At 43.2% G+C, this 18,644-nt stretch overlaps 2 protein-coding genes across 2 annotated transcripts; both read right to left on the reverse strand.

Moving 5' to 3' along the window:
• Window positions 1-1,212: 1,212 nt before the first annotated feature.
• On the reverse strand, window positions 1,213-6,293 carry LOC115783497 (intermediate filament protein ON3-like). The gene is made up of 8 exons (XM_030734352.1): window positions 5,650-6,293; window positions 3,577-3,785; window positions 3,425-3,485; window positions 3,207-3,302; window positions 2,955-3,119; window positions 2,740-2,865; window positions 2,389-2,609; window positions 1,213-2,264 (listed from the first exon to the last, which is right to left on the reverse strand). The coding sequence occupies exons 1-8, from the start codon at window positions 6,205-6,207 to the stop codon at window positions 1,943-1,945; spliced, it is 1,758 nt and encodes a 585-aa protein (XP_030590212.1). The 5' UTR covers window positions 6,208-6,293; the 3' UTR covers window positions 1,213-1,942.
• A 5,290-nt stretch (window positions 6,294-11,583) lies between these two features.
• LOC115782714 (keratin, type II cytoskeletal 8-like) lies at window positions 11,584-16,308 on the reverse strand. Its single transcript, XM_030733079.1, has 8 exons — window positions 15,645-16,308; window positions 13,911-14,119; window positions 13,759-13,819; window positions 13,541-13,636; window positions 13,289-13,453; window positions 13,074-13,199; window positions 12,723-12,943; window positions 11,584-12,598 (listed from the first exon to the last, which is right to left on the reverse strand). The coding sequence occupies exons 1-8, from the start codon at window positions 16,182-16,184 to the stop codon at window positions 12,313-12,315; spliced, it is 1,704 nt and encodes a 567-aa protein (XP_030588939.1). The 5' UTR covers window positions 16,185-16,308; the 3' UTR covers window positions 11,584-12,312.
• Between the last annotated feature and the right edge of the window lie 2,336 nt (window positions 16,309-18,644).

The following is an 18,644-nucleotide window of genomic DNA, read 5'->3' on the forward strand; positions in this document are numbered from 1 at the left end:
TTCACTCTAATGTGGCAAAAGACTCCTATGAAACAGCCATCAAGGGAACTGTTTACCCTGCCCGGAATAGGGTTACCGGGGCCCCACCCTGGAGCCAGGCCTGGGGAGGGAGCTCGAGGGAGAGCGTCTGGAGGCCGGGCATTAGCCCGTGGTGCCCAGCTGGGAGCAGCCTGCAGAGACTTCATGGGCCCGCCCTCCTGTAGGCCCACCTCCACAAATTTACTAATGAATATTTTATTGCACATTTCAGATGAATTCATGAAATGCTTTATTTCAATGTTTCAATGATGACTCTCCTCCATACCTGACAGCTGGGATTTCAAAGCTTTAAGAATGAAGTAAATGTGTGGTACTGATATTGTAGCAATCATTCGTGGTGTAGACTGGCACAGACTGCATTACTGGTGCTCCTGCTTCAAACCTGATTTCTATACCCATTCACAAGCCTCTACTGCAGACACAAGCATGCCACACCCCATCACGGCTCCAGCATGGTCCTGTGAGCTCTCTGGTTTCATGATTCTGCATGGGCATGTTGCGTTCATCTCACCTTACTCAGACTTTTGGCAGGCCTGCTTCCACTTATCTGTCATGCCATAGGTGTGGCCAGGTAATGTATTCACGGTTCTTGCCAAAATTTGCTCAAACTGTAGCCTGCTGCTGCAGATGACTTCATTTTCTATATGTCTCTGATGTATCTTTCTTGCATACAGTACCAGTCAAAAGTTTGGACAGACTTACCTGTTTATATTAATGGGTGCATGTCTGTGTATCTATCCAGGTGGTGCCTGACATGGTGCCATCAGCTTGAATGAGTGCACTCATGATGTACAGTGTGTTAAGTAAAAGCTTTCAGTAGGCTAAATGAAGACTGGATCATTTTTACACTTCTGCGTTCAACATTTTTTTTTGCTGTGTCAGGTATCTGCAAGTTATGATAGTGATGTTTAACTGCTGTGTTGCTCATAATAACCAATCAAACCAGTTATATTTGATGCAATAATATCCTGTTAGTAGATTTTTTATTATAATACTAAACTGAGATCGGTGCCGTTTTATTAATTCACAATTATTGACTTACTACATTTATGCTTCATTCTTATATTATCAGTATCATTTCGGCAGATTTAGCTACAGATAAATATGGGTACAAAATTTGGGCTATTCCAAAGTTACAGTAGTGGGAACCCAAAAAAAGAAGAAGACCTGTAATTGTATGTGAACACAGATTTATTTCAGCTTTGGTGGTACAAATAAATCTGGTATTTCCAGTCAGCCTGATCCTTTTTTAAAACATTTTTATTCAGAGTGAAAATGGAAGTAAAGCAATGATGAAAACACCATTTATACACTGTAGCAGAGTTCATTTTCTCTCAAAACAGGAGAAGTAATATGAAAGTGTTACATGTGGCTGCTTTCGATGATGTCAAACTGCACAACAAGATGACAGATGCTAGACAACAGGAGACACACTGCAGAAAAAGGGAGCGATAGGTGTACCTTGTCGTGCATGCTTTATTAATCCAAGAGTAACCCAAACAGCTGCTCCACTTACTCTGTTGGTGTCATTTTGTATACAATGCTTGTTGCTTTGTAGGGATTCTCTGTCATGATACTACAAGGATCCTCTTGTCTATACAACAGCACATCCAGCAACTAAAAGACAACCAGGCTGACTGATCAGAGGAAGACAGGACTGACTCTCATCTTTGCTGCTCACAACAATCTCTCTGCCTTTGCTTGAATTTGGATTTAATCTCTGACTCTCTTTGAGCCTGTGGTGCCATTACATGGATCTGCCATCTGTAAATGGTCAAGTGCAACGTGTTTCGTGGGGTTGCTCTGTGTATGCAGAGAAAGACAGGGCAGGGTTTATTGAGGCCAAGAGGAGGAGAAGAAAATAAGGGAAGAGGAAGAATGGACTGAGAGACGGCCACTGCTCTTATTTACGGCGGACGGAATATGAGGTGGTGCTTTTTGAGCTCATGATGCCGCCACTGCCACCGCCACCACCACCATAGCCGATGGATAGACCGCTGCCATAGCCGCCGCGGCCGCCACCGCCGCCGCCACCAATACCGCCTCCGAATCCGCCACCACCAATGCCGCCTCCGAATCCACTGCCAAAGCCGCTTCCACCGCCGAAGCCACTTCCACCGCCGAAGCCACTGCCGAAGCCGCCGCCGCTGCCTCCGCTGCCGCCACCGAAGCTGGTGCTTGTGGACTGCACATGGATGGTTGCACTTCCACCACCAGAGTTAATCCTGCAAAGGACAAAATATAACAATTTGATCTACTGGTAGTGTCAGTCTCTTCATGGAAACTGCTTTTAGCTTCTCCTGTGTTTCAGAGGATCAGAGGGGTTAATTTTATTTTTTAATTTTTTACCTGGATTCTTCTCCTTCCAGCAGTTTCCTGTAGGTGGCGATCTCAATGTCCAGAGCCAGCTTGACGTTCATGAGCTCTTGGTACTCGCGGACCTGGCGGGCCATGTCCTGTTTGGCTCTCTGCAGGGCTTCTTCCAGGTCCCTGATGCGGGCCTTGGCGTCCTTCACAGCCAGCTCACCACGCTCCTCTGCCTCAGCGATCTGGGCCTCCAGGTTGGCGCGCTGAGAGGTTGAAAAAATGAGCAAAAGCTTCAGATTAAGATTTCTCATTCAAAATGCCATCTGCATATTCGCTTTTTGTATAACACATATATAGACATCATTTGATCAGATATGGCAAAACATTTATTACCTGTCCCTTGACTGCCTCAATCTCATTCTGCAGGCGGCTAATCATGCGGTTGAGCTCAGCGATCTCACTCTTAGTGTTACGAAGGTCTTCCCCAGCCTGGGATGCACTGGTCTGCATCTCCTGGTACTGAAGGAATAAGATTACAAATAAGTGTCACTGCAGAGTCCACAGGCCAATCCACTTTTTTTTCAACCTGGCAGACTCTCTCTGCCTACCTTAGTCTGGTACCATTTCTCAGCTTCAGCTCGGTTGTTGTTGGCGATCTCCTCATACTGAGCCTTGACTTCAGCCACAATGGCGTCCATGTCAAGGTTGCGGCTGTTGTCCATCTCCACAATGACAGACGTGTCCTTGATCTGTCCCTGAAGCTCAGCGAGTTCCTGTGAACAAGACATTGATTCTTTTTACAAATGCTACAGAATAAACATTTCTGTGTGCAGCAGTGGCACGTCAAGGCTTTTTCTTACCGCCTCATAGATGCTTCTGAGGAAGTTAATCTCATCCTGAAGAGCATCAACCTTTGCCTCCAGCTCTATTTTGTTCATGTATGCTCCATCTACATCCTGTAAGAGAGGATAAGGTGGAGTGCATTGGTGATGGCCCAGAGGGAAATAATAATTCATTCATTAGCTATCATTAATTAAGACTAGAGTGACAAACTTTATAATGGCACATCCACTCTCACCTTCTTGAGGAGCACAAATTCATTTTCCACAGCAGCACGCTTGTTGATCTCATCTTCATATCTGTCACAAACAGCAGAAAAAAATGAGGTGAAAATGAGCAGGCCTCACCCGCCGTAAGTCAGCTTCTGTGTCCAGTGACGATTCAACTCACTTGTTCTTGAAGTCCTCCACCAGTCCCTGCATGTTTTTCAGCTCAGACTCCAGCTTCATCTTCTCATTGCCCAGCCCATCCAGCTGTCTGCGCAGGTTGGCGATGTAGGCCTCGAACATGGCATCAATGTTGGAGCGGGTGGTGGTCTGCTCCTGCAGCAGGCTCCACTTGGTCTCCAGCATTTTGTTTTGCTGCTCCAGGAAGCGGACCTAAACGGTGATATCATTTGGCAAATTTAGGTCTGCAGTCATTGTGGAGTAAAAATTACTCAAAATATGACAGAAAAAGCCTAACACTCTATAGGCACATGTGTTTGGAAATGTTTCTCTTCATCTTATCATCTTTGGGAAACTAGAAATAAAAAAAACAATGCAAATATTTGGGCAATAATCTTTTTCCTTGAAGTACTGCAGGTGTTTGGTTTTCACAGGTGATTCATCAGTCTACACTTAAGTGTAACTTTCCCACATTAAAAACTCTTGTATGCAAAACATTGCCAACAGCTGTATTAAAATGCCTCTTAGAGTCGTGATCCTGGGGTTTGACCCAACGTTTTGTTTTTTGGACTTTCGAGTTTTTCCTCAGTTTGCGTTTTAGGATGGTTATGGTTTCATTTCTCATCTCATCTGTCTTCAGCACCTTCAGAGTCTGTTGCTTCAGTGCCTCAACCAGTGTCTGAATAAAATAAAACTGAAATAAAATAACTAAACTAAAAAAACTGAAATAAATAAAAGCCATAATTAAAAGGAAAAAATTATAACTAACTGAAACTATATTGTGGTTTTACAAAGCTAATTAAAACAAATTGAAATTATAGATGAAATTACCTTAGTTTTTGTTACTTTGTTTATAAGCCTTGTGGATTGAATGAAATCACTTTTTTCCACTCCAGTAATTTAAGCTGGGAGTACCGCAACTGTGTGTGTGTGTGTGTGTGTGTGTGTGTGTGTGTGTGTGTGTGTGTGTGTGTGTGTGTGTGTGTGTGTGTGTGTGTGTGTGCATGTCCGTGCATCCACCACGCTGGTCCAAAAAGTAAAGGCAGCATTTTCTGCTTCTCATATGGGGTTCTTTTGAATACGATAGCGAGACAGATAGAAGCGAGTGTCTTGTTGTGGAAGATGAAAAACTGTGCAGAGCACTTGTCAAGCAGAAAAAAAACACCAACCATAATTTGTTATTATGAATCTTTGGGTCTCTTCCACAGCATGTCTTTTGTCCTGTCTCTCTCCCCTGAGCCCCAACAGGTCGTGGCAGATGACTGCCCCTCCCTGAGCCTGGTTCTGCTGGAGGTTTCTTCCTGTTAAAAGGGAGTTTTTCCTTCCCACTGTGCTTGCTCGTAGGGGATCATTTTGACTGTTGGGTTTTCTCTGTAATTATTTTAGGGTCTTTACCTTACAATATAAAGCACCTTGAGGCGACTATTTGTTGTGATTTGGTGCTATATAAATAACATTGAATTGAATTGAATTGTATTCCCTGCTTTTGAGTTTTCCCTACGGTGCTCCAAGGGTTTTAAACTGTGGACGTTTCCTACCTTGGATAGGGATTTAGTACTTTTGCATTTTCTGTTTTTTTGTCTTTTTTTGAATTTTGTAAGAGTTTTTGAATTCAGCTCTGTCTCTCACATCCTGGCCTTGGGTCTAACTCTGCCTGCCACACAGCCTACATAACACACTGCGCTGTGGAGAGAGAGACCGCTGTGAGAGAAAAACTGACATAGTCCTGGGACAAAAAATGTGTCAGTGCTTATTTGTAAGACTGAGAAAATAAAGTGCTCATCCACTTTGGTTTGATTAAAAGGCAAAGCCCATGTACTTGACATTAATACTCCCTGACCTCCAGGATGTATATTGTTACTGTTTGATCTTCCCTGCCTCAAACCTCACTAATTAATGTGTCGTACCTGAACATATTAACTGTCATGTCAAATGTCATGTGACAGTCTGTCACTGCATCTCTTTGTCATATGTCAAGGTCAATTTAAAACCAGTTACAGGAGTTTCACCATCCTATTGAGATGTTGTGACACTAAAATATAAGATGATGTTTCAAGGACAGAAAAGTGCCACTCACCTTATCAATGAAGCTGGCAAAGCGGTTGTTGAGAGACTTGATCTGCTCTTTCTCCTGGGTACGGACAACCTGGATGTTGGGGTCGATCTCAAGGTTCAGAGGGGCCAGCAAGCTCTGGTTGACTTGGACGTTTGTGATTGGAGGCACTGCTGCCAAACCTCCAAGACCAAAACCTCCAGCACCAAAACCTCCACCACCAAAACCTAAACCACCACCGCCGCCAGCACCATAACCGCTACCGAAACCAGCACCTCCACCGCCACCACCACCGCCACCACCATATCCAGTGCTAATAGAATAGCTACTGAAACCACCACCACCACCACTACCTCCAGAACCAAAACCACCACCCCCTGCGCTTGACCTGAGTCCTGAGAATGATGCCACTCTTACTGGGCCCCCTAGAGACAGAGATTTTGAGGAAAAAATTGCTCTTCCTCCTCCTCCTCGTCCTCCTCCTCCTCCCATGCGACGGAAACTACCACCACCACCACCGCCGCCGCCAGCACCTCCACTATAGCTGGTCCGGGAATATGTCTTGGTCGTTTGTATGGACATGGCTGGTTTAGTTTCTTCAGAAAGGGAAGGATTCAAAGAGAAAAGCAAAGAGAGAGAGGAAAGTCAAGTCCCTCTAAGTGTCTTGTCTCTGTCACTGATGGAGTTTTATCTGTCTCCACCTGAGGAGGAGGTCCCAATAAGCCCAACCTCTTCTGGACCTCCCCTTACTCCTCCTATCCTGGGAGGTGCATTTGCAGGCAGGTAGACTGGCTCAGCCTGTCAGGTAATAGGACCAGACAGGTGATAGGACAGCCTCGTAAAGCGATGCAGGCTTGACACGCCCAGATGTTTGCTGAGGAGCAGCATCAGAAGTAGAGCTGAGAGGGCAGGAAAGGCCTTTCTGGCAAAGACTTGTTTAACTGGGGGTGTTTTGTGTATAGGGTGGGGACCTACGTGTTCATCGTGCCACCTTTTTCTACTTTTTACCTTCCAGCAAAATTCAGTGAAAGTTTTGACTGTAAAGGACATTCAGAGCAGCTGCTAAAATGAACCATGCAAGTCTGTGGATGCATGTGTGGAAACCTCTAGTCCAAATTACTCTTGAAACCACACTAGAATGAAACTAAGAAAATTCACATTTATAATTATCTATAGATACTTTTTCTATCTCTTCTGTGAGCACTTTTTTGTATTGTATTGGGATGGTGGATGTCATGTGCCACTGTGGCAGGCAAGGCAGAGGACCCCAATGCAGTGTGTAACAGGGCTGGTCGAGTGCTTACAGCATAGAGCACTAGCTCATATAAAACTTGACTTGAGTTAACTTGAACATGAGCATGACATGAGTAGTGCACATTGCAGGAACAGTTGGTAACAATGAGAAAGCAACAGAAAGCAGAGGAAACTAAGGATTTAAATACATGAGTTCTGATGAGGGAAGTGGACAAATCTGGGAAACACAGGTGAACAACATAATACTAATGACACAAAGGAAGTAAAACAGAAGACAACACACGGGGAACAGAAGACTTTCAAAATAAAAGAGGAAACAACTAGACAGAGACAGGAACATGGACTTGACATACCACACTGGGAAAACCCACAAGACAACCTAGAATGGAAACAAAGGAAGCTACAAAGGAAAACATAATTAAAAAATAAATACAAATAATAACGCTGGTCAGAGGACCCAGGACCATGACCGCTGACATAAGAAATTATGATAAAAGTACCTGCAGGATTGAGTATCCACTAAGAATAAGTGAAAAGTTAGTTAGTTGGGTGAAAATTTCCTTTAACTACATTGAAAATGTTTCAGTAGGACTGTCGGTCACATTTTCTTAAGGTCTCCATGTTCCTTTTCGCCGAAGATTCAAACCCAAAGTTTCCAAAAAATCACTGGGATGAGCAGGTTCTGGTGCAGGCTGTTTATTAGACATATTGGTTACACAGATCACAAAGACCAAAACACAGACAGTAACATAGTTAAGACTGAGATACAGACACACACACACACACACACACACACACACACACACACACACACACACACACACACACACACACACACACACACACACACACACACACACACACACACACACAGAGAAGAAGAAAGAAGAGAAGAGAGAAGCACAGAGACAGAAAGATGCAGAAAGGAAAAAAGAGAGGACAGGAAAGAGAAAAGCAAACAAAGAGAGGTAAGTGTGAGAGAAAGAGTGGCAAACATATCTTAAACATGATAACTGCCCACTTGCCTTTGACCCCTCCTAATTTACATAAAGTCTCAGCCCATGAAACTTGAACCCCAACCATTCCTCTTTTGACTATATTACAGCTATTCTAGAGTCACATGTTTAAGGCGTACACATCATATGGGTAACTCTTGGTTTGTGACAATTTGAACAGGTGTCACAATGATGAATTTTCTCTCCCTTAAGCATCTGCTGAGATAGCACCCCAAGTATCATCCTACACAGCCAGATTTTACCCCCCCCCCCCCCCCCCACCTCATATCACAGAACAGGGTAGGCCTAAGGAACTCCATATTTTGAACATACCTGTCATAAGACTTTGCTGAAATACAATCATGAGTTTACAAAAGTCATGTTAAGCAGATAAGGCCTGCGTCTTAACGGGCAGCTCAATCGAACCATCTTTTGTCAAACTACTTCACATACTCTGCCATGTAATTTCCAGATGTGCAGGAAAACATTAAATTGAAATAAACTTTAAAGGACGTTTCAAGGTCTGTGACAGAAAACCAAAAAAGGAAAAAAAAAGTTACTTCAAGATTTGGAGAGTCAACTTTATTGCACCTGAGGTGCAACCCGGTGGCGTCGGATGGACCGTAACCTAATGTCTCAGAGGTGTTCGTTTGGATTTAGGTCAGGCAACCACAGAGCCCAGTCAATGTATCAGTTCCTATCGTGCATCAGGAGGAACCCAGGACTCACTGCACCGACTCAATTCCAATTCAGTTTTATTTAGAGAGGCTAAATGGAGAAGCTAACAGTTAAAAGAAAACGGAATTAGAAAAGAAGACGTCGAATTTACCATTTTAAAAATCAGGAAAACAAATCTGCATTTCTCTTTTGATTTTTGAATCCAGTTACTTATTTCTCTTTTTAAAATTCAAAAGAATCTGAAAAAAACTTTTTTTGATATTTTTAAGTTTTTTTTCTGTAAATCCCTTTTCAATTTGAACTATTTATTCATGGACTGATAGTTTATTTAGAAATATTTCATTTTAATTGCTCTTTTTTTAAATTGTCCATTAAATTATCAAATAATAATTTACTTTTTAATGTCCATGTAAATAGAAGACATTAAAAATTAACTTGCAAATGAATTTACTAATGAATTTTTTATTGCAAAATTCAAATGAATTCATGAAATGCTTTATTTAGAGATAAGATAAGATATTGTTTATTTGTCACATGCGCAGTTATACACAGTACAATGCACAGTGAAATGTATTTTGTACCTGCAACCATATATACACACACATATAAATAAGAAGAATAAAAATAAGTAATTCACACTATACACTATATACTATACACTATACACACTTTTACATGGAATTATAGAATATTAAATATTTACATAGTGCAATAATGGTCCAGTTAGGGCTCAGAGTTGAGCAGACGGATGGCTTGTGGGTAAAAACTCTTCTTCAACCTTTCAGTCTTAGTCCTCAGGCAGCGGTAACGCCTGCCTGATGGGAGCAGGGAGAAGAGAGAGTGTCCGGGGTGGCTGGGCTGTTTTAGGATCTTCATGGCCCTCAGCCTGCACTGCTTGGTGTAAATGTCCTGCAGGTTGGGGAGGGTGGTTCTGATGGTCCGTTCAGCTGAACGAACCACCCTTTTTAGAGCCATGAAGTCCTGCTTGGTGCAGTTTCCCATCCAGGTGGTGATGCTCCCACGCATGATGCTCTCGATGGTGCAGGTGTAAAAGTTCCTGAGCACCTTGAGTGGGAGCTTGAAGTCTCTCAGCCGCCTGAGGAGGTAGAGACGCTGTCTGGCCTTCTTCACAGTGATGTTTATGTGATGAGTCCAGGACAGGTCCTGTGAGATGGTCACTCCCAGGTATTTGAAAGTGTCCACTCTTTCCACCTCAGCACCACTGATGACAAGTGGATGGTAGTCCCTCTGCTGCTTCCTGCTGAAGTCCACGATCAGTTCCTTCGTTTTGCTGACGTTGAGCAGGAGGTGGTTCTCCTGGCACCAGTTCTCCAGGCGGGAGACCTCTCTCCTGTAGGCTGTCTCTTCATTGTGGGAGATTAGTCCCACAACAGCAGTGTCGTCAGCAAACTTGATGATGACGTTGGACTCTGACGTGGCCTCGCAGTCATGGGTGTACAGTGAGTACAGCAGAGGGCTGAGCACACAGCCCTGGGGGGATCCGGTGTTGAGGGTGAGGGAGGATGAGGTGAGGTGACCCACTCGTACCACCTGTGGTCTGCTGGTCAGGAAGCTGTGAACCCACCTGCGCAGTCATGGGCCCAGGCCCAGGTCCAGCAGCTTAGAGACCAGCCTGGAGGGAACTATGGTGTTGAATGCTGAGCTGTAATCTACAAACAGCACTCTCACATAGTTCCCCTTACCGGTGTCTATGTGCGAAAGGGTCTTGTGGAGGAGGAAGGATATGGCGTCATCTGTGGATCTGTCTGGTGGGTCGAGGGTGGTGGGCAGTGAGGAGGTGATGAATGTCTTGATGAATCTCTCAAAGCATTTCATCACCACAGAGGTGAGCGCTATGGGCCTGAAGTCATTGGGGCTGCTGGGGTGTGGTTTCTTTGGGACAGGGACTATGATGGACTTTTTGAAGCAGGTGGGAATCACACACAGTTTCAGTGAGAGGTTGAATATCATTGTAAACACAGGTGCCAGCTGGTCAGCGCAGGTCTTAAGGACACGTCCACTAATACCTTCTGGTCCAGCCGCTTTCCTGGTGTTTACACTTCTAAACACCCTCCTCACGTCACGCTCCGTTTCGATGTTTCGATGATGACTCTCCTCCATACCTGACTGCTGGGATTTCAAAGCTTTAAGAATGAAGTAAATGTGTGGTACTGATATTGTAGCAATCATTCGTGGTGTAGACTGGCACAGACTGCATTACTGGTGCTCCTGCTTCAAACCTGATTTCTATACCCATTCACAAGCCTCTACTGCAGACACAAGCATGCCACACCCCATCACGGCTCCAGCATGGTCCTGTGAGCTCTCTGGTTTCATGATTCTGCATGGGCATGTTGCGTTCATCTCACCTTACTCAGACTTTTGGCAGGCCTGCTTCCACTTATCTGTCATGCCATAGGTGTGGCCGGGTAATGTATTCACGGTTCTTGCCAAAATTTGCTCAAACTGTAGCCTGCTGCTGCAGATGACTTCATTTTCTATATGTCTCTGATGTATCTTTCTTGCATACAGTACCAGTCAAAAGTTTGGACAGACTTACCCGTTTATATTAATGGGTGCATGTCTGTGTATCTATCCAGGTGGTGCCTGACATGGTGCCATCAGCTTGAATGAGTGCACTCATGATGTACAGTGTGTTAAGTAAAAGCTTTCAGTAGGCTAAATGAAGACTGGATCATTTTTACACTTCTGCGTTCAACATTTTTTTTGGCTGTGTCAGGTATCTGCAAGTTATGATAGTGATGCTTAACTGCTGTGTTGCTCATAATAACCAATCAAACCAGTTATATTTGATGCAATAATATCCTGTTAGTAGATTTTTTATTATAATACTAAACTGAGATCGGTTCCGTTTTATTAATTCACAATTATTGACTTACTACATTTATGCGTCATTCTTATATTATCAGTATCATTTCGGCAGATTTAGCTACAGATAAATATGGGTACAAAATTTGGGCTATTCCAAAGTTACAGTAGTGGGAACCCAAAAAAAGAAGAAGACCTGTAATTGTATGTGAACACAGATTTATTTCAGCTTTGGTGGTACAAATAAATCTGGTATTTCCAGTCAGCCTGATCCTTTTTTAAAACATTTTTATTCAGAGTGAAAATGGAAGTAAAGCAATGATGAAAACACCATTTATACACTGTAGCAGAGTTCATTTTCTCTCAAAACAGGAGAAGTAATATGAAAGTGTTACATGTGGCTGCTTTTGATGATGTCAAACTGCACAACAAGATGACAGATGCTAGACAACAGGAGACACACTGCAGAAAAAGGGAGCGATAGGTGTACCTTGTCGTGCATGCTTTATTAATCCAAGAGTAACCCAAACAGCTGCTCCACTTACTCTGTTGGTGTCATTTTGTATACAATGCTTGTTGCTTTGTAGGGATTCTCTGTCATGATACTACAAGGATCCTCTTGTCTATACAACAGCACATCCAGCAACTAAAAGACAACCAGGCTGACTGATCAGAGGAAGACAGGACTGACTCTCATCTTTGCTGCTCACAACAATCTCTCTGCCTTTGCTTGAATTTGGATTTAATCTCTGACTCTCTTTGAGCCTGTGGTGCCACTACATGGATCTGCCATCTGTAAATGGTCAAGTGCAATGTGTTTCTGGGGTTGCTCTGTGTATGCAGAGAAAGACAGGGCAGGGTTTATTGAGGCCAAGAGGAGGAGAAGAAAATAAGGGAAGAGGAAGAATGGACTGAGAGACGGCCACTGCTCTTATTTACGGCGAACGGAATATGAGGTGGAGCTTTTTGAGCTCATGATGCCGCCACTGCCACCGCCACCACCACCATAGCCGATGGATAGACCGCTGCCATAGCCGCCGCCACCGCCACCACCAATGCCGCCTCCGAATCCACTGCCAAAGCCGCCTCCACCACCGAAGCCACTTCCACCGCCGAAGCCACTGCCGAAGCCGCCGCCTCCGCCGCCGCCGCTGCCACCGAAGCTGGTGCTTGTGGACTGCACATGGATGGTTGCACTTCCACCACCAGAGTTAATCCTGCAAAGGACAAAATATAACAATTTGATCTACTGGTAGTGTCAGTCTCTTCATGGAAACTGCTTTTAGCTTCTCCTGTGTTTCAGAGGATCAGAGGGGTTAATTTAATTTTTTAATTTTTTACCTGGATTCTTCTCCTTCCAGCAGTTTCCTGTAGGTGGCGATCTCAATGTCCAGAGCCAGCTTGACGTTCATGAGCTCTTGGTACTCGCGGACCTGGCGGGCCATGTCCTGTTTGGCTCTCTGCAGGGCTTCTTCCAGGTCCCTGATGCGGGCCTTGGCGTCCTTCACAGCCAGCTCACCACGCTCCTCTGCCTCAGCGATCTGGGCCTCCAGGTTGGCGCGCTGAGAGGTTGAAAAAATGAGCAAAAGCTTCAGATTAAGATTTCTCATTCAAAATGCCATCTGCATATTCGCCTTTTGTATAACACATATATAGACATCATTTGATCAGATATGGCAAAACATTTATTACCTGTCCCTTGACTGCCTCAATCTCATTCTGCAGGCGGCTAATCATGCGGTTGAGCTCAGCGATCTCACTCTTAGTGTTACGAAGGTCTTCCCCAGCCTGGGATGCACTGGTCTGCATCTCCTGGTACTGAAGGAATAAGATTACAAATAAGTGTCACTGCAGAGTCCACAGGCCAATCCACTTTTTTTTCAACCTGGCAGACTCTCTCTGCCTACCTTAGTCTGGTACCATTTCTCAGCTTCAGCTCGGTTGTTGTTGGCGATCTCCTCATACTGAGCCTTGACTTCAGCCACAATGGCGTCCATGTCAAGGTTGCGGCTGTTGTCCATCTCCACAATGACAGACGTGTCCTTGATCTGTCCCTGAAGCTCAGCGAGTTCCTGTGAACAAGACATTGATTCTTTTTACAAATGCTACAGAATAAACATTTCTGTGTGCAGCAGTGGCACGTCAAGGCTTTTTCTTACCGCCTCATAGATGCTTCTGAGGAAGTTAATCTCATCCTGAAGAGCATCAACCTTTGCCTCCAGCTCTATTTTGTTCATGTATGCTCCATCTACATCCTGTAAGAGAGGATAAGGTGGAGTGCATTGGTGATGGCCCAGAGGGAAATAATAATTCATTCATTAGCTATCATTAATTAAGACTAGAGTGACAAACTTTATAATGGCACATCCACTCTCACCTTCTTGAGGAGCACAAATTCATTTTCCACAGCAGCACGCTTGTTGATCTCATCTTCATATCTGTCACAAACAGCAGAAAAAAATGAGGTGAAAATGAGCAGGCCTCACCCGCCGTAAGTCAGCTTCTGTGTCCAGTGACGATTCAACTCACTTGTTCTTGAAGTCCTCCACCAGTCCCTGCATGTTTTTCAGCTCAGACTCCAGCTTCATCTTCTCATTGCCCAGCCCATCCAGCTGTCTGCGCAGGTTGGCGATGTAGGCCTCGAACATGGCGTCAATGTTGGAGCGGGTGGTGGTCTGCTCCTGCAGCAGGCTCCACTTGGTCTCCAGCATTTTGTTTTGCTGCTCCAGGAAGCGGACCTAAACGGTGATATCATTTGGCAAATTTAGGTCTGCAGTCATTGTGGAGTAAAAATTACTCAAAATATGACAGAAAAAGCCTAACACTCTATAGGCACATGTGTTTGGAAATGTTTCTCTTCATCTTCTCATCTTTGGGAAACTAGAAATTTAAAACCAGCAAATATTTGGGCAATAATCTTTTTTCCTTGAAGTACTGCAGGTGTTTGGTTTTCACAGGTGATCCATCAATTTACACTTGAGAGTAACTTTCCCACATTAAAAACTCTTGTATGCAAAACATTGCCGGCAGCTGTATTAAAATGCCTCCCAGAGCAGGAATGTTCCAGACACTTTGCACTGTGGCGTGTGAGACCGTTGTGAGACACAAACTGACATAATCCTGGGACAAAAAAATGTGTCAGTGCTTGTTTGTAAGACTCAGAAGATAAAGTGCTCATCCACTTTGGTTTGATTAAAAGGCAAAACCCAACAGTCCATTTTTGGGTGTGTTCTTTAAGCTCCCACTTTCTTTTTTTTTTTTAAGGTGAAGCAAGTAAGTGCCACACCTGAGCTGAGCCCCTCCCCTAACTATACTTGACATTAGCACTCCCTCCCCTCCAGGGTGCATACTTTCACTGATTGAACTTGCCTGCCTCAAAACTCACTAATTTGGTTTCATGCCTGACCATATTAACCATCATGTCAAATGTACTCTTTGCGTGATACTTTAGTTTAATCTACACAAACAAAAATGTTCTATCTGATCCATTCTTTCCAGCCATTAATACTTTGTTTGTTATGTTTTTTTGGGGTTTTTTGTGGTAAAAAGATAAAATAATTTTAAAAAGTCTAAATAGGATGGGATCGGGTTACCTGCATGAAGACAGCTAAGGTGTGGCATGTAGACTTTGCAGAAAACGCTAACTGAGCATTTTCTCATGCAGGGTGTGGTTAACAGGTTTGTCATTATTGCCTGTGAGAAACGGTCCTGCTTCATTACAGCATCTTTAATCAAACATAAAACTCTGTGAGAGAATTTTAAAGCTTGTTGCTTCTTGCTGCCATGGGAACAGATAATGAACAGATCCCTTCTTCCTCTCACATGATAAGCCAGCAGTAACTGGATCCGACTGCTCTACTGTTTCCTTCCTTTCACTACACAGAGACAGCTGGCAAACAGAAGGCTATGGTCACAATGAATTTTTAAGGAGCAGCGGCTTGCTTTCAGCTTCTGGGTGCTGGATGCATCATACATACATACATCATACATACATACATTATTTAGTTTGAGGAAAGAGTTTTGAGTAAATCACCAAATTGTTCTCACATCCATGCCATTGTATTCAGTAGCATTTCCAGGTTTAGATGAGATGAGTAATATTTAATGGGCTCAGGTGGCCTTTTAGTGAAAGTCTATTGTTGTATCTCTTTGTCATATGTTAAGGTCAATTTAAAACCAGTTACAGGAGTTTCACCACCCTGCTGAGATGTTGTGACACTAAAATATAAGATGATGTTTCAAGGACAGAAAAGTGCCACTCACCTTATCAATGAAGCTGGCGAAGCGGTTGTTGAGAGACTTGATCTGCTCTTTCTCCTGGGTACGGACAACCTGGATGTTGGGGTCGATCTCAAGGTTCAGAGGGGCCAGCAAGCTCTGGTTGACTTGGACATTTGTGATTGGAGGCACTGCTGCCAAACCTCCAAGACCAAAACCTCCACCACCAAAACCTCCACCACCACCGCCGCCAGCACCATAACCGCCACCAAAACCAGCACCTCCACCAAAACCACCGCCGCCACCACCACCATATCCAGTGCTAATAGAATAGCTACTGAAACCACCACCACCACCACCACCACTACCTCCAGAACCAAAACCACCACCCCCTGCGCTTGACCTGAGTCCTGAGAATGATGCCACTCTTACTGGGCCCCCTAGAGACAGAGATTGTGAGGTAAAACTTGCTCTTCCTCCTCCTCCTCCCATGCGACGAAAACTACCACCACCACCACCACCGCCACCGCCAGCACCTCCACTATAGCTGGTCCGGGAATATGACGTGGTCGTTTTCACGGACATGGCTGGTTTAGTTTCTTCAGAAGGGGAAGGATTCAAAGAGAAAAGCAAAGAGAGACAGGTTTGGCAGAGTAGTGGAGCACACTAAGAGGAAAGTCGAGTCCCTCTAAGTGTCTTGTCTCTGTCACTGATGGATTTTTATCTGTCTCCACCTGAGGAGGAGGTCCCAATAAGCCCAACCTCTTCTGCACCTCCCCTTAATCCTCCTATCCTGGAAGGTGCGCTTGCAGGCAGGTAGATTGGCTCAGCCTGTCAGACAGGTGATAGGACTGCCCCTGTAAAGCGATGCAGGCTTGACACGCCCAGATGTTTGCTGAGGAGCAGCATCAGAGGTAGAGCTGAGAGGGCAGGAAAGGCATTTCTGGCAAAGACTTGTTTAACTGGGGGTGTTTTGTGTATAGGGTGGGGACCTACGTGTTCATCGTGCCACCTTTTTCTACTTTTTACCTTCCAGCAAAATTCAGTGAAAGTTTCGACTGTAAAGCACATTCAGAGCAGCTGCTAAAATGAACCATGCAAGTCTGTGGATGCATGTGTAGAAACCTCTAGTCCAAATTACTCTTGAAACCACACTAGAATGAAACTAAGAAAATTCACATTTATAATTATCTATAGATACTTTTTCTGTCTCTTCTGTGAGCACTTTTTTGTATTGTACTGGGATGGGGGACATAAGAACTTAAGATAAAAGTACCTGCAGGACTGAGTACCCACTAAGAATAGACGATAAATTAATTGGGTGAAATTGTCCTTTAACTACTCAGAAAATGTGTCAGTAAGATGAGCAGAGCAAAGCCATCTTTTGATTGTTAAACTACATCACATATTCTCTCAGGTGTGTATCCAGATATGCAGGAAAAAAAAAAAAAGTTAAATTGACAGAAACTTTAAAGGAGGTTTCAAGGTCTGTGACAGAGAACCAAATGGTGAATATTAAAAAAAAAAGAGTTACTTCAAGAGGATTAGATGGAGAGTCAAATTTGTTGGTGACTGAAGGAAAAAGTTGATTTTCCACGTAGTCAAGCCCCTGAGGTGAGGAAACTGGTTTTGCGGGAGATTCCCTGCAGACAGTGCGGTACTTACACACTGCACAAACTCCCACAGACACACACAGAGTAAAGCTTAACGGAAACACTTTATAATAATGTTCAGCTGTAAGTCATTTATAAGATTTTTCTTAATGAGGAGATAATCAGTTGCAAAAGTTTAATATGCATTTGTAGATTATTAATGAGTGTTATATTAACAAAATACAAATTGTTGTAAATCATTTTTAATCATTCAGTAAATCATGAAAAAAAAGTTCAATAGATAATACACAGATTGTTTTATCATGGAGAAATACTTGTTCTTTTTCAGGCAAGCCTATCAAAAGAACAAAAAGTGATGGAGATATTTTTGCTTGTATAAACATATCAAATCTATAAATGATCTACAGTCAAAGGGTAGTGTTGTGTTAACTGCTGTACTCATCAAATTCTTGGATTTTGAGTCAGTGGGCGAGCCCTGCCAGTGAAGCTCCTGAAATGCAGGCAAACAGCAGATAAAGACTTGATGTGTATCAGCTGTCTCTGCAGTTCCAACGCCTGCAGAAGCATTCTGGACTGACAAGCAGAGCGGTGGAGGTGCTTGTACCTTACCTGTTACAGATGGTCTGTAAATGCAAGATAAATAATTTACAAAGCTTATAATACTTATTTAATCTAAAGTGTAAAAAATTCATCACATGCAAATGTGTTAAATAGCATTCTCAGAACTTCTTCACCTGCCATAGATGATCTGTATATGTGTAGTTAATCATTTAGGAAGCTTTTGCACTCGCCTCCCAATCTAAAGTGTGAACAGTTCACCGCATGCAATTGTGTTTAATGCCATTTGTAGAGCTTCTTCTTAACTTGTAATAAATTACCTTTATGCACATACAAGTCATTAACAAAGCTTTCTGTATCCCCCTCATCTAAAGTGTAACTTGTTCACCATACGCAAACAATTTCATTGTCTGTCAAGTGTTACAAAGTTTTTATTATTATTATTATTATTATTTATCACTTGTTGAGTCTGTAATTTTAAGTGAGTTGAAATGTAAACACTGGCTAGAACAATTTTTCTCCTGGTGGCATTAAAACTTCCTTAAACTGTGTCTAAATATAACAAAAGGATGTTTAAAACAGAACGACACCTTTCTAAAACAGAGGCAGCACAAGCAGCACGGCGCCATTTTTATCCTCTTACATTAGTTTAGCATTTAACAGAAAACTGTGACAAGAAACTAAATTACAAAAAAAATAAAAAAAGTTTATATTTTGGAATTCAAACAAATAGTCTACATTATGCAGTGGATGCTGTTTATTTAGCAGTAAGTGATGAAAGAGAACATGTCTGTATAAAAATTGTACACATACTGTAAGTACAGGAGTGCCTCGACTTCATCAACTATAGCTTTATTAATTACTTCAAATAATT

Source organism: Archocentrus centrarchus, chromosome 7 (assembly GCF_007364275.1).
Source record: "Archocentrus centrarchus isolate MPI-CPG fArcCen1 chromosome 7, fArcCen1, whole genome shotgun sequence".
Lineage (NCBI taxonomy): Eukaryota > Metazoa > Chordata > Actinopteri > Cichliformes > Cichlidae > Archocentrus > Archocentrus centrarchus.